This window comes from Octodon degus, unplaced genomic scaffold (genome assembly GCF_000260255.1).
Source record: "Octodon degus isolate 3935 unplaced genomic scaffold, OctDeg1.0 scaffold00088, whole genome shotgun sequence".
NCBI lineage: Eukaryota > Metazoa > Chordata > Mammalia > Rodentia > Octodontidae > Octodon > Octodon degus.
In genome coordinates, this window is record NW_004524664.1 from 5,706,872 (window position 1) to 5,722,511 (window position 15,640).

The 15,640-nt window shown below is 38.2% G+C and overlaps 1 protein-coding gene across 1 annotated transcript in view; it reads right to left on the reverse strand.

The window, feature by feature from the left end:
• The window catches only part of Kcnu1 (potassium calcium-activated channel subfamily U member 1), a 164,598-nt gene extending 149,637 nt beyond the window's left edge, over positions 1-14,961 (reverse strand). Inside the window, 3 exon segments of the mRNA XM_023722023.1 lie at positions 7,356-7,475; positions 11,977-12,161; positions 14,817-14,961. Of these exon segments, the coding sequence (XP_023577791.1) occupies positions 7,356-7,475; positions 11,977-12,161; positions 14,817-14,961 (450 nt within the window).
• Between the last annotated feature and the right edge of the window lie 679 nt (positions 14,962-15,640).

Here is a 15,640-nt window from a genome sequence, read left to right on the forward strand (position 1 = left end):
ATGTGTTAAGCATTCTCATATACGGACTCATTTATTCACTGAAATCTCTCAATAGTATTTTTTGTCTTCATTTTACCATTCCGCTCACCAAAAGGACGCCATGGCAATGCCTCTATTTCTGAAAATGGACTGCGCAACAATACTGGGAGAAGAGCATGAGTGAGGGCGCTCAAGCAGATGGATTTCCACAAACCGTGCCAGAGAAGATGGAGCAGGGCCCACAGCCCTGAGGCTGTGGAGTCTACTGGCCACCCCGCGGTGCTGCGCGGCTGATTTCTATGCAACGCACGGACTGGATGGCCTGACTTGAACTCGGATCCTATTTCACCACCACTGGCAGCATGAGTCGTGCACTTCACTAGTGGCTCTCTATAAAAACTGCCTCTTTCAATCCCTGGTTCTGCAAAAAAAATAAAAATAAAAGAAAAAAAAAGAAAGAAAAACTGCCACAAAGAGAAACACTGCTTATTGTTACAGGCTTTATGGTTTTATCGATCTAACTTAAGGGAGAAGAAGAGTCTTCTTAAGTGCACTGAATAAATACATTATGAAATAAAGCTGACCTTGTTCTCGAGCACATTCAGATCGGAAGGAAGAAGCTAACCAGCGACTGCTTCCAGCCCTTGGGGTAAGAAGGAGTTGGGTTGTCACTATGCAGCCTTTACGTTTTTTGAGTATTTGGTCCATGTGCATGAAAAGGTGAAACAATGTATCTTCCCACAAATGATCAGCACATGAAAAATAGTAACTTAAAAAAAATCAATTTGAACGTACTGGAATATTTCTTACCAGTCTTTATTTGTGTAATAAAGATGTCTAAACTATATTCCTGCACTACACAGCAAAATAAATTCTTAATCCTTGATGGAATGTTAAATAAAAAATACAGAACAGTGAGAGGAAGCATACAAATATATAAAGATAAAAAACATAAAAATACAGTGGTATGCCAGTTTACAAAAGCTTTCTTGTGCAGACAGAAGTGTTTGGCAAAATTGTGTTTTTGTTTGCAGAACACTGCAATTGTGGCTGTCTTTCCTGTATGAACAAGAATGTGTTTTTTTTTTTTCTATAGTTGTGGAATGAATGAAGTTCATGAGATGAGGTGCCGCTGTACAGCTCATCTCAGGTGGAAGACAATGTTACTCTATTTTAACTCAAACAGTGCATCCAAGCATGTAGTAAGAAACTGAACTACTGGAGCAAAGTTTTCCTGTTTCAGTAGTCACAATAAATAAGAAAAACAACAAAAAAGAGAGAAATAAGTTTTATTTACCCATCTCTCCAATATCGTGTTTTAAATATTCTTTCTCTTTTCTGAATACATTTTGATGCTTCATTTGTTGATTTGTATTCTAAGGGTTACCATTGAAGATGATGATGTTGCTAACAGTTCCTTCATCTACTGAGAGGATTTTACATACATAGGAAAGATTATGCTTCTGCAAAAGACACTTAAAACAAAAATACAAAGACAAAATATCCCAGATTGCCTGCAAAAAATAGACTGTAGAGAAGATAAAAAGATTAACTTGAGACATAAAATAGTGATTAAAGTTATGTTAAAATTATATAAGCTTCCCAAGTGAAGTCATAGTATTGACTCAATTTTCTTCCCACAAATATTTCAGCAACAGAGAAATAACCACTTACGTGATTAACAACAACCTTAAACCAAAACTAACCCAAAACAAGAAAATTATCCCACAAAAGAACAATTGTTTAAAAATATGATCATTTTGGGAAGAGAATTCAAAATGAAACTTCTTCCACTGGTAAATGACATAAAAATATTGTAGTACTAAGATTGATGGATGTGCTATCCGACACTCACACCCTAGAGGCCTTTGATTTGGCTCATGATTTAGGAGGACTCAGTTCATAGCTGTCTCCAAGGCAGAAGCATCATGGTCTGGTGGAGCAAAGCTTCCCGGTTCATGGCAGTCAGGGAGGAGAGTGGAGGAAACAGAACCAGAGGGGAGTGTCAAGGGACCATGTATAGCACCCAGGGCCATACCTGCACAACTCACCCAGACACACTCGAGACAGCACTACACTCATCTGATAGAAATTTCTTAATCCCATGAAATTAACATATCAGAATTAATGGTTACAATCCAACTCTTGTCAGCTGCACATCCAAACATACCTCTTAATTCATACTCAATCTCCAAATAAAGACAACAGCAGGTACTTGATTCCACTAACCTAATACCACCTAAAATACAATAGTCCCTTCCCCAAAGTCTCAACAATGCCAGCATTTTCAGAAGTTCAAGTGTCTTCTGAGACACAGTGCAAACTTTTAACTATGAACTCTCATTAAGATAATAAATAAAAACAAACAACAAAGGAGAATGGCATAGGATAAATATCTCCAGTCTGAAAGGGAGTAATATGGGGAGAGAGAAGCATAGAACCAAAACATAATCAAAACCCAGAAGGGAAAGTTTCTGCCCACAGGTAGCTCCTTCTGCAGCACATGAGGCACATGGGGGTGAAATGTGAGCTCCAAAGGCATAGGTAGCCCGGGTTCAGCCTGTAAATCCTCTCTCTCCAGCAGACTTGTCAGCTTTCCTCAGCTGATGTTGTGTATTCCCAGCATTTCTAACTTCCCGCAGCTTCCACTGCCCATTCCTGTGGTTTCCCACAACCTCATGCTCTGCTATGCAAGGTGCTCCTTCCTTGGCTTCTTGAGCCTTCCTTTGAAATCTGAGTGGAGGCCTCATTGACCCAGTAACATTCGAATTCTGTGTGCAAGAAAACCAGTTGTTATCTGGACAATGACAAGGTCTGCTGTCAGTAGAAGGAACAGTGAGGTCCAGTTGAATTATGGCAGCACTAATCTCTGAGTGCCTGGATGAGGGAGCGTAGTGAAATATTTCCTGGAGAATTAACTCCCTGGGAAGCTGCTCTTGAGCTAAGATCCAAGGGACTTTCTTATCAAATGAAAGGCAGACACTTTGTCCCCTCCACGCCTTCATGTGTTGGGTCTTTCCACTCCTGAGATGCCCTAAAGGCATCTTGTTTTCTTGTCCCTGTAAAAGTATTTGGTTCCTATCTAATGGTGCTGATCCTTTTAACAACTACACCTCCTCTGCGACAATTTACACATGATTTCTTCTGTGCCCAACTTCAAGCTTTTCAATTTGTTTTGTTCTTTTGCCTCTAATTCTCAGTGTAAGTCTAGGTAGAAACAGCCAGAAGTACCTGGGATGCATCCAGAATCTTGAACTGTCTTAAAATTTCCTTCATCAGGTTAATTCTTCTACCATCCCACCAATTGTAATCTGCCCAAAATTCTTAGTACATTGGCAAAATGTAGGCAATGTTTTTGCAGAATTCAGAATACATGACCTCTAGTCCAATTGCCAGTGGAGTTCTTGTGACAAACTGAAACTTCCTGAGCCTGGCCTTTACTGTCATGTATTTCCAAACAGTTCCAAATGTCTCCTGCAAACCAGACCCAAAGGCTTCTAAACCACATTTATATTTGCAGAAAGGCCCCATTCCTGGTACCGGTTTCTGAGACTGGTCAATGTTCCTATTGTTAGACACAAAATCTGACACTCACAAGTTAATGGAGGAAATGCTTAATTTATTTTATGTCTTATGAGGTTCCAGTTTTGAAGATAGGAACATCAAGGAGAAGGGAATGGCAGAGATTAGCTGTTCACTTTGTGGTAGTTAGGGAGCAGACAACTCTACTAATCTGTGCATTTCTTAATCCTTAATTCCTAATTCATAACTTAATGAAGTTGATGTATCAGGATTAATGGCTACAAACAGGCTTTATGGTCCACTGTAGCTTCAAACCCATAGATACTGCAGAGTGGTTGATGCCTTGTGTTCTAATCTAGAAAAATCTCTGGAAGACACCCTGTTTTGAAGAGAGACTCCACTTTCACTGGCTGATAGGTGTATCCACATTTTCTTTTTCTTTTTCTTTTACTACTTCTTCTTTTTCTTTTCTTTTCTTTTTTTTTTTTTTTTTTTTTTGGTGGAACCGGGGATTGAACTCAGGCCCTTGCACTTGCCAGGGAAGCGCTTATTCCACTGAGCCATATTCCCGGTTCCCCACCTTTTCTTTTTCCTTACCTTCTCTTTCACCTTCATCTCTCTCTCTTTTTTTTTAATGTATTTTAGTGCAGAGTCTATAGGGTGTTACTACACAGATCGAACTCATAGTCATCCTCTTATTTTCAGCCTCCCAAGTGCTGGGATTATAGGGGAGTGCCACCATGCCCAGTCTCAGTTGCCATCTCAGCATGCCCTGGGGGTGGGACCATCACAGCATGCCAGGGGTTCAAATCCCAGTTCCTGTGTCTGCCTAAACAGGCATGTTAGTCCACTGAGCTATTTAGCTGGCCCTTCATCTTTTTCTTTACCTCATCCTTCCTTTTCTTATTATCCTGGGGCTGTGTATCTGTTTTATCTTCCAAAAATTAAAGACATTAATCTATGTTTTACTTGTTATTTTAGTGATTTTGATATTGACATTGTACATTCATTGAAAAAGAAAATTAGCCATTTTCTTTCTTTTATTTTGTTTGTAGTAAAATTATTTAATTAACATTAGAGATATGCACTTCTTGAAGATTTGGTAGAATTGACCTTGGCATCTTATGGGATGCAGAAGAGGAGTGGGAGGTAATGGTGATTGTAAGTCTTTGGCAGCCTTATTTTTTCCCAATATTTGTTCTAAGTTTGTTTTATAGATACCTTCAATAATTTATCATAGGGAATAATCCACTTTTCAACTTTAATTGTTCATATATCATTCAATTTCCTTTTTACCTGTACTGATTTTTTCATTATCATGTATTATTTAATATGCTTGTATTTTTTCCTTGTTTAGGCTAGCTTTTGATTTTTCTATGTCATTGTTTACTTCAAATCATCCGCTATTTTATAGTATAGTGTATTTTAACTATAATATTTTAAATTTTTCTATTTTGATTTCATGTTTTATTTCTTTAAGCTTGTTGATTACTTTAACTATTTTTATTTATCAAAATAACTAAATCTTTTGCCTTAAATCATCTTTGAATCTATTATAAAAGGAAGGCTTTGTGATTTGTTTTCATTATTTGTATTGTTTAAATATTCTATAGCTTCTTAAGAGTCATTTAAGAAGGAGAAATTTGAAGATTTATATTTGTTGGGTCTTTTATTCTCTGTTTACTTATTTTATAATTTATTGAATGCTGTTTAGTGAACATTGTGTCTTTGTATTTTGTAAGTTTTATAATTTGCTTACAAATAAAGTATAGTTACTTGTAAAATTGACTCTTATTTTCAGAATATGGAGTTTGATCATTGTAATCTCCCTTTGCTGTTAATTGAGCTCCCTTGGATTTCTTTATAGTTAGAGTAATAATTAGTATTATTTTGCTTCAGTATGAAGTGAACTAATTAACCAATACTACCCATATATTATTTTATATTAATCTTTTATTTTTGGTAAATTTTATTAATTGTCTTGGTTTATAACTTTAGTGTGATGATATTTATGATGTCATACCTTGGGGTGTTTTTCTACATGTACTATTACTGAGGTGATACATTTCTGTTGTTTAGGCCACTCATTTCTGATACTCCATTAGGAAACTCTGGGAAACCAATGCAGGTCATTTGGCATCATTTAATGTTTTTCAATGATATTAACATGAACTTTTTAGTGACATTAAAATTGTACTATCAATTTCTATTGTAATTTGCCTAGTATATATCTTTGATTATTCCTTAATTTTCAAACTTTAGTATGTCCTGAATTTAAAAAGTGTGAGCATATCATGACAACTCATTCTTTAAGATTCCTAATGGCTCCCATTAGCAGAATAAAATGATTCTACTTGAGTATTTCAGCTCCTTCACATGAAGTACATGACCTCACGTTAACCTCCAGTCTTTCTCCAGAACTCTCTCCTAGATGCCATGCTTACTAGCATGTGAGCTTGCCTTTGGTACCTGCAGTACCCTGAGCTCTTGCCCTCCACAAGCTCATTCTCTGTATCTGCAGCCCTCTTCTCCCCAGTTCTAAATTGCCTTCTCCCACTGGTTATCCACATCTCAGTTCAAATCTGACCTTTTCAGAGATTTCTTTTCTGACAACTGCATCCATCGCAATCTAATTCAACAATAAGAACATGCCGACACATAATTCCCAGCACACTCAGAGCTTTGATTGGATTTTTCTCATTTATTTAGGTCGATATTTATCATCTGGGCCACTGCCAGAATTAAAGTTGTGCTAATGCAAGGATTTTACTTGCATTTTTAATGAGGCACAGAGAAGCTGTCTAGCATGTAGTTGGCAAGTGATACATATTTTGGAGGGAATTAAGATAATTATTATGTAAGGGAAAGAAAGAAGGATGGAAAGAAAGAAATGCATATGCAATGCCATTCTCTTCTCACTCTTGCAGAATCATTTGCTTGGGATCTCTAAGAAATAAGGTTAATGTCTTTCATGAATAAAATAACTATTCAAATTTGACATTTACCCTGTGGTTCCTGGTGTTCCAACAAGATAGCCATTAGCTCTTACAGGTTGGAAAAACATGTTTTCCATCATTAAGATAATATTTACTGGATTATCATCAATAATTATTTATTTCCCCTACTCTTTTCCCATATAATAATTTTGTGGGGATGTTATCAGCTCCTTTTACTTTACCTCAGAACAAATACTGCCATTTTGTAGTAGCCTATTCTCTCCAGAAGCTCACAGAGTACTGGGAGAGACAGCCATGCCTGCATAGCATCCTAACAGTAGTGTTCAAAGATTCAACAGAAATGAAAAGAAGGCTTACAGTGTACCACAGAGGTAAGGTTCGGTTCCCCAGGGACATGGTATTTTAGCTGGGTTTCCATATGTTTAATTTACTAAGTAAAGTAATAAATACCACGGATGGGTGAAGAGGTTAGTTTGTGCGATGAAGAAAAGAAAAAGGAGTCTACTAGAATCAAAGGAGGAGAAAGTACCTCCATGCTTCAGGTCAGATTGGTTCACTAAATATCAAGTGTTTTTTTTTTGTGTGTGATTTATGTTCCAGACCTCTTGCTACATAAAAAGAAAACAAAATGTTCACAACATTTACCTTAGGAAGTACCATCCTTATTGCCGACAAACTGACATTAAATATAAAAGTCTAATGCTCTATAATGGTATTCATTCTAGAGAAAGACAGGAAGTGCTTGAGGGAAGTAGACAGAGGAAGGTAAGGACAGACAGATTGGTAAGACAACAAGGGAAAATGCAGTGCTTGCTTAGATGGTTAAAGTGCCTACACCGACATCATCAAATCCATGGCTAGAATGTCTTAGTAAGGTAACAAGCATAATGTACTTACCAATACTTGCCCAACAAAGGTTTGGGCAGAAAGCAACATTTCTATTTGGTTACGAAATATTCCATACCAATACAGTCTTTTTAAAGGGCTTTGGATAATGACATCTGATGAGAAGAGTTCCTACAAGCAAGAGAAAGGAATGGACAGTGAGTTGCAGCTCAGGGGAAGTGCTTGCCCTGTTATGGGCCAGAACTTCCTGTGCTTTACCTGGTCCAGGGCACACAGGAAGTCCTTGCCTAATATCTCATAGAATGGATTTTATTTATTTTGTATATTTTTTTGCACAACCTTTTAATTCTGCTGTCTTCATTCATGGTTTTCTTGCATATCCTTAGCCCCAGAACTCTTCAAACTGACACCACTGTCATGTACAAGATTGGGAGTACAGCATGTCTTTTTGCTCTGGCAATGAGAGTTTCCATGCTTTTCCAGAAAGAGACACGGACAAAGAAGAAATGCTTGTGTAGGGATTTTTAGGTGATTACTCAAGCATTTGATTGTTTTAAAAAGAAAGTGGGAAGGTATGTTTTAACAATTTTGTGTTACTTTTACTTCCTCATCTGGTACCACAGTCTCCTAAGTTTTAAGTATTTCCTCATATTATAAAGTGACTTTGCTATTACATTTAAAATTTATAGCAATCCTCTGTGTCAGGTAAAGTAGGTGTGACTAAATCAATAATATACTGAGGAGATCAAGAATACATAAACTAAATATCTTGCCTAAGATCAAACAATAAGAGTGGGCAGGAGTCTGAGAGAGGATCCATGTGCTTAATGAAACCTAGAAGCACCAGTAAGACAGAAGCTGATGCAGGGTTTGGCATACCAAGTGCTTTGGAGAATCTATCTCTCTCCTTTCCTTCCCTCCCTGTCTCCCTCTTTCCATTTCTCCTTCTGTTCATTTCTCCCTCTGTCTTTCATTGCTGGAGATCAAATCCAGGGACACTCTACCACTTAGCTGCAGCCCTAGCCCTTTTTATTGTTTGCTTAAAGATAGGGTTTCATGAACTTGCCCAGGTTAGCCTCCCATTTGGGATCCCCTTGCCTCTGCCTCCTGTGTGGCTGGAATTGTAGGCATGGTGGGCTGCCAAGTGGAAGCCTAAATTGATTGTTAAATACAGCATATTCCAGAACTGTCTCTGTTTTCATGCAGAAGTGTCCCCAGTAAAGCAACTAATCAGGACAATTCCTGTTCCTTTGATGCTCTGCCTCTTTTTAATGACTCTCCAGGTTAGCCTGGTGATGGATAAGATGACAAGCTTCATTTAGACTTTCTAAAAAGTTCACTTAATTTTCATACTATTCTTTATTGAGTGGTAAAAAAGGAAGATTTTTTGATAGAATTCATGTTTTTGAGAGCATGTTAAAAGGTTCTAACAGGGAAGCATAGCTACTCATATCCCCTTGAAGGAGGAATGGTCCTCCTCCATCGGGGGTGTTCATTCTCTTACATACAGTACGCAGCTTTGGGAGGGATGCATGGAGAGTTGAGGGAGGAAGGGGACGCCTGCCTAGCCAGCCAGATAAGCTGAATCAACCCTGGTGATGGGCTGACAGATGTTGCAGCCAGATTGCCCTCACATCCAGAATTCATATTCTGATTAATGATTTAACTTCTTATACACATGACCCAGCTTGCATATTTCTGAGAGGTCTAAAAATAATTTTAAGAAAATACTTAGTGAGACATGAATATGGGACATCCATTTGAATTTCATGTTATAATTAGAGGAAACTTTCATGCAAAACACAAATTGGCTCTAAGAAATAAGAAAATCTTATTTTTGATTGTAGAACTCTTTAAAATCCACATTTATTGGGAAATTATAGCTCTCCACAGAATTTTCAAAAGGTCTTTTCACAGTATTTGAATTAATGAAAATTTTGGATTTGGTCAACTTTTCCAAAGGCTTAAAGAGCAATGGAACATTCTCAATTTATTTAAATATCGTTCAGGATTTATCCTGAAACCATGTACCGCAGTCTGTAGATTCTTTATTAGTGTCAGCCATGTGGATGAGTCATGGCCATTGCTTGACCAATTTGCTCTCTGTGAAAGCCTGAGAGAATGCTTTCTCTCCATGTGACTCTCCTTAGGCACACTCTACATCATCAATCACTTTCCTCTGTGACCCCATAATCTTCTTGATCAGAAAATTTAGGACACAGCTGAGTTAAATGATGTTATAGTATAGGTTCTCCTATGTCCTGGGTCCTCACTGACCTTGAAAGGCTAGGGCCAAAATGTTGGCTGTCCTTGCAGCCCTTCTTTTTCTCTAATTGTGGGCTGCAAACTGAGGTTGTTAACCCTCCAGAAGAGAAGTTCATTATTATTACCCTACAACATAGCAGTTGAGCTTAACCTCACTATCTATCTGAATATAAAACATCTTAGACATGACATGGAACAGGTACTTTCCATCAAGTATTGATATATATGTTAAACTTTAAGTCCCTACGGTATATGAAGAAAAACCCTTAAAAATAAAAATATTAAAAAATAGAAATAAGCAATTACCTATTTTTACACAGAAATTTAGAAATCTAACCATATACAGCATTGTAGCAGGACAGTCCTATGACACTGTTTTTCTTGTCTCTTGTTTTCCTTTTTTTTTAAACAAACATTTACTTTGACTGACCTTGTTAGATACAAAAATTACATTTCTTGTTATATAGGTCTTGCTTTATCTTGGTCTTAACCATCCAGCAGAAAAGTATAAAAATGAAGTGTAAAAAGCAAAGTCATATTCATATGCTGAGCTGTAAAAGGCTCAAGTCAACAACTTCTGACATTGTCAATCCTATGGAAAACCCACTATTATGGACTACTGGACTATATTGGACTATTTTGCTGAATTCATGCACCTACAATATTTAAATGACAATGGAATACCCATCTTTGACAAAACTAAACAAAAGAAGGGGATACAAATGAAGGACCATTTTGTATCTGTATATTCAAAATAGTTAGGATAGATATACTTTCTCTTAATTCAATGAATAGGAAGATTTGTTCTAATAGTGTTTGTGGACAGGATGTCATGTTTGTGTCTTGTACTATGAATAACCACTAAGAAGACAACAGTATGCAGTGTATCAATTATTGAAGCTGTCCTACTAATCAATTTTGAAACTGTCTCTTTGTTATTTGTTTCTCAATAAAATCATTTAAAAAATAAAAAAATAAAAAGTACAAAACAAAAAATAAAGGATAAATATTAATCATTATTTTCTTTTTTTGGTGGAACTGGGGATTGAACTCAGGCCCTTGCGCTTGCCAGGGAAGCGCTTTATCCACTGAGCCATCTCCCCGGCCTCTATTAATCATTATTGAGAAGTCCTTCGCCATTCAGCAAATCCCTCAAGGTTCTAAGAGCAGAGCAGTACAGTACACTGGCTGATCAGAACCCACCTCTAACATTTTGTTACATTTACTTAGCACGTGAAACTAGAAGATGCCTCTACACTGAAGTGTAGATATGAACTGCCCTTGAAGTGCACATGAATTGACAAACATACTCTCATACTTTTGCAGCAAAATAAAATGTGTACAATGGGAAAGAGAAAACATTTTCTGGAGCAGAAGTGTTTCTATATATTCCATTGTACATTTGAAAATTTGAGGTGAAGACGCAAAGGCAGATCTGCCATACTCATCCAGCCATAAGTCTGTGTCTCTGAAATATTTTCCTGAAATGTATGCTGCTGCTATGTCTCTCATGTAGAAATAATCCCTATGTTGTGAAATCAGCAACAAAATCCTTCTGCTTCAAAATTGGGTCCTTTTTAAGCCCAAACTAAATTGGTTCTAATTGGCAGCCTTAAAAATTTACCAAGCCATTATAAATTATGTTACTTATGTCAGTTTTTCATGCTAAGAGAAATCTTTTAAGAAAAATTTCCATATTAATGATGATGCCCAGGTAAAACATGTTATATTATGGAAACTAGTACTCTCTGCTTAACAACAACAATAAAAAAAAAACTACAAATAAACAAAAACAAAAATGGGAACGTTTTCACAGAGCATGATAAAACGCTTTGCCTTTGATCTCTGCTAGTAGTCATTAGGTAATGCTTGAGACATTTATTTCCAGCTCTTAAGCAACAGCTCATCTGGGCCAGCTATCATTTATTATTGTCATTATAGCTATTATTCATCATCACTAACCCTTGCAGAGTTGGCTTGGGAATGAAGAACATTGGTGTAGATACGCTGTGCTTGTGTAGGAAGTTACTTCATCTCTCCCTACAATATGGGACACGAACTGCCATTTCTTACTTCATCTGTCCCTACAATATTTCACAGAACTGTCCTTTTAAGAGTAAAGATGGAGGCCTCCATGTTCTCGAACACTTCTTTCTTCTGAACAGTGACCTCAGTTTCCAGACTGGCATTCATTATCATCCCTAGACACTGATCCCCCAGTGGTGGGGACAGGCCTCACACACCTAGTTGCTTCTGAACAGCAGCCTAGGATCCTGCGACCCACCCTTCCAGGGGCACTAGGGGAAGCCTGAAAAATCTGGGGAAGCCTAAAGTGACTGTTGAACACAAGCATATGCCAGAACTATCCCTGTTTTCACATAGAAGTGCCCCAAATAAAGCAACTAACCAGGACAGTTCCTGTTCCCTTGATGATCTGCCTCCTTCTAATGACTCTCCAGGTTAGTCTGAAGATGGATAAGATGACAAGCCCACTGAAGAAGGTCACAAAGGAGGAGAGAAGAAATGCTGCTTGAACTTCAATTCTGCAAGACATTTCTCCCAATTCTCTCCTACTTTCCTCTCTGGGCTTAGCTCAAAAATATCAGGGGATAGAATTATGAGGCTATTCTATGATGTCGTAATGGCATGGTGACAGTTCCAGGATGTAAAGTTCCCTGGGTTATGGCATCCCAGTGCTGCTATGGTGATAACCTGGGGACACGAACTGCCATTTATGCCATGTTGGCTCACGAGCTACTCAGTAATCAACAGCTAGAGATGTGCAGCCCTCACAGCATGGGGAGTCTGAAGAGGAAAATTCTAGATCCAATTATTCCTGACTTTCTCTGTGACCATGGAGAGGTCACATCCTCTGTGGCTGTGACCATCGGGCTCTCTACTTGCTCAGTCAAACTGTTGCAGGCAGCCACGTTAGACAGAAATATTATAGGCAGACAGACAGGGTCAGGCCCTCAAGAATACAAGATGGAAGACAAGGTGACTTTGCAACTTGGAAAAGACAGACACTCGCATATGGGCCCCATACCTGAAGACCAAGACAGAAAGAGGAAGCACGGCTACATTCTTCCCTAGGGATGGGTATTAGGGACTGATATCCTAAATAGTATCAATCAACTTGAAAGAGCCCAAATGAGTCACTAGCCCAACCCCCAACAGGAAGAGACCCTGTTCCGTATTGGTGTCTGCTTGCTATGTGACTCGCTTTCCCATTTGATACTGGATTTAATAAATTTCACCTGAGCAATGGTGCTTGTAATCTCATTGACCATAGTTTTGTCCCACCTCATGCCCAACTAAGCAAGTTTCCATGTCTTCTCCAACTCCTTAGACCCACCTCACCAAATGGTTTTCCTCTATAAAAATCCCTTCAAGAGACAACTTCCTTGCGGGGGGGAACTACCCTCTTGCCCCCGCTCCTGTCCCTCTCTCAGGACAGGAGCTTTCTTTCTCTCAATAAATTTATCCTGCTCATAACCTCCATATGTTCCTAAAATTAATTCTTCAGTTTTACAGAACACAAACTTGTGCAGGTCAGGTCCAGAGATCGTTTTTCCCTATGTCATTTGGAGGTTGCCTATATTGTTTGGAGATCATCCACCCAAGACCAGTTTTTCCTCACTGTATCAAAACAACTTCAAGACAACTGTTTGAATGAACAGATGTCAAGCCACTTTGTGTGGGACTTTGGGCTCTATACCCCAGAGGGCAGAATGGTCCCAGGGGGACAGAGGGAAACACTGCAAGATTTTTGTTTATGCATAAACAAATTTGCAGATACATAGGAGAAATTAATCTAAACATGCAGGGGCCAGGGAGATGGCTCAGTGGAATAAGTGCTTTCCTGGCAAGTGCAAGGGCCTGAGTTCAATTCCTGGTTCCGCCAAAAAACAACAACAACAACAACAACAACAACAACAAACCAGTGTCCAACACACAGTCTTCCTAGTTGTGTAGTGTACTTGGAATTTTTGCTGAGTGGATTCCAGGTGCTATAGCCATACAACGCACACACATACACACATACATGCACAAAAGCACACATGCATAAACACATAGGTAACTCTGAGATGATGGGTGTGATAATTTGCTTGACTACAGTAACTTCATTATTTCTGAATACATCAGAGCATGGAGTTTTCTTTGTTTTTCTTTTTTTCTTTAGAAAAACATAGCCTTGTGATAGGAATGAAGGAGTACTCTTTCTTCCTTTGAAATAAGAAAGGCATCTTATAGAACGCAGGAGCTGCAGAGGCATCTTTGCAGGTGTGATTGCAGTCTGATGGTTACTGTGCCCACAAATCTGGGCTCTTTATCTCTTTTTGTTGGGACTCCACTTTTGCACTTTCATCCCTGCCTTAATCCCCAAGTCATTTGTTCCAACAGGTGCAAAGTTTGGCATGAAAAGGGTTTATTTTCTCTGAAGTTTTCTAAGGTGGAAGCAACATCCTGCCTCACGGTGCTCATCGGCGGCAGGTGAAGTGTAGGAACCCAGGAGAAGGACTGGTTTACTCTTTTGCTACAGCAAAGGACTCATCAATAGGTGAAGAGGTCCCAGGGAAATCACATCGCTCTCAGGAGCCTGCTAGCCCCTGCCCCACAGAGCTGGAAGACAGCAGAAGTGTTTTTCAGAACTGCTATAATTAAGCTACTTCTTTTCTGTAAGCTTAACAGTCATATCCACAACACCCTGTTCATACTCAGCAAATCATGACTTAACTAGTTCATGATGGAGTGAATAAATTAACCCAAGCTAACCACACTTCTTGTCTCCCTTTGGTTTGGTTTTGAGGGTCTTTCTATTTATTTCAAGCTGGCCTTGAACATTCTTTGTAGCCCAGGCTGGCTTCAGTGAACTCATGGTGATCTTCCTGCCTCACCTTCCTAAATATTGGAGTTACAGGTATGTGTTGCTTTTCCAAACTACTCTATTTCCCGTGTTTGGCTGTAATGTTTTTTTATGAGGAAGTTACCATCATATATATATATATATATATATATATATATATATATAATTTTGTGTATGTTGTGAGTGTGTGTGTCTGTGTTTTTCTCTATTTGGGAAGTATGCAGTATTTGAGGAAGAAAAATCACAACTTTATTCTTCAGCTTTTGTATGGTAGCACTTGTAAGCATGTGTGTGCTTACAATGTGTTTGAAAGCAGTAAGTTATATAAGAGTGTTGCCTTCTAAGGATATAAACCCATCCACTTTATTCGACAGCCCTACTTTCTTCTGTTCCTACAAGCCAAGGTGTATTTCCTGTCCTCAAAGATGAGTCATATCGTTGTCTAGAAACCAGTTTAGCTCCATGGAGCAGGAACTCCTGGTGATGCGCATCACACTCGCTGTCTCGTGTGTCTGTGGACGGCATGCCTCTGTCCCTTTGGAAATGTGATGACATCACAGATGAGCACCTTAGCTTCTCAAGATTGTGTGTGGAACCATTTTAGTTACCAAGTCTTTATCTTATTAGCTTTCAAATTTCTATCTTTGCTTTAACCAGTCTCCTACATTTTCATAAGTGTTATGATTGTATAATCACTGACTTTGTAGAAAGCTTTCTTTTGGGAGAATATGATCTATTCATGATTATTTAGATTGTGATCTATTGACAATCACACTTTGAAAAAAGCACTGCTCTGTCCCAAACTCTGTTCCTTAGAAAGCCTATTCTAACTGGATAGACCACAAACATTGTGCTGTGATTGGAATTTTAATCCTGTAGGTGGATGTCTACAAAAGTGTACCTCTGAGTCACTGTAGATTTTAGAAACTAATAGCTCTGACATGAATGATATTATAAACTTAATAATCATATTTAAAAATCCATAAATTTTGGTAAAATTTGTTGATATACTTTGGAAGCTTTGGCCCTTTGGACAAGTTTCTTATGTTTTCTGAGTACTTGTTTCCTCATTAGTAAAAAAAAAAAAAAAGTCATATCAGTGTTTTCAATATTCCCAGCGGCCCCATGCTAGGAATTATTTACAGCTTTAGCCATTTGTTTAATAGACAGTAAGCTTCTTATCATGTTCCACTGTCTAACCTCA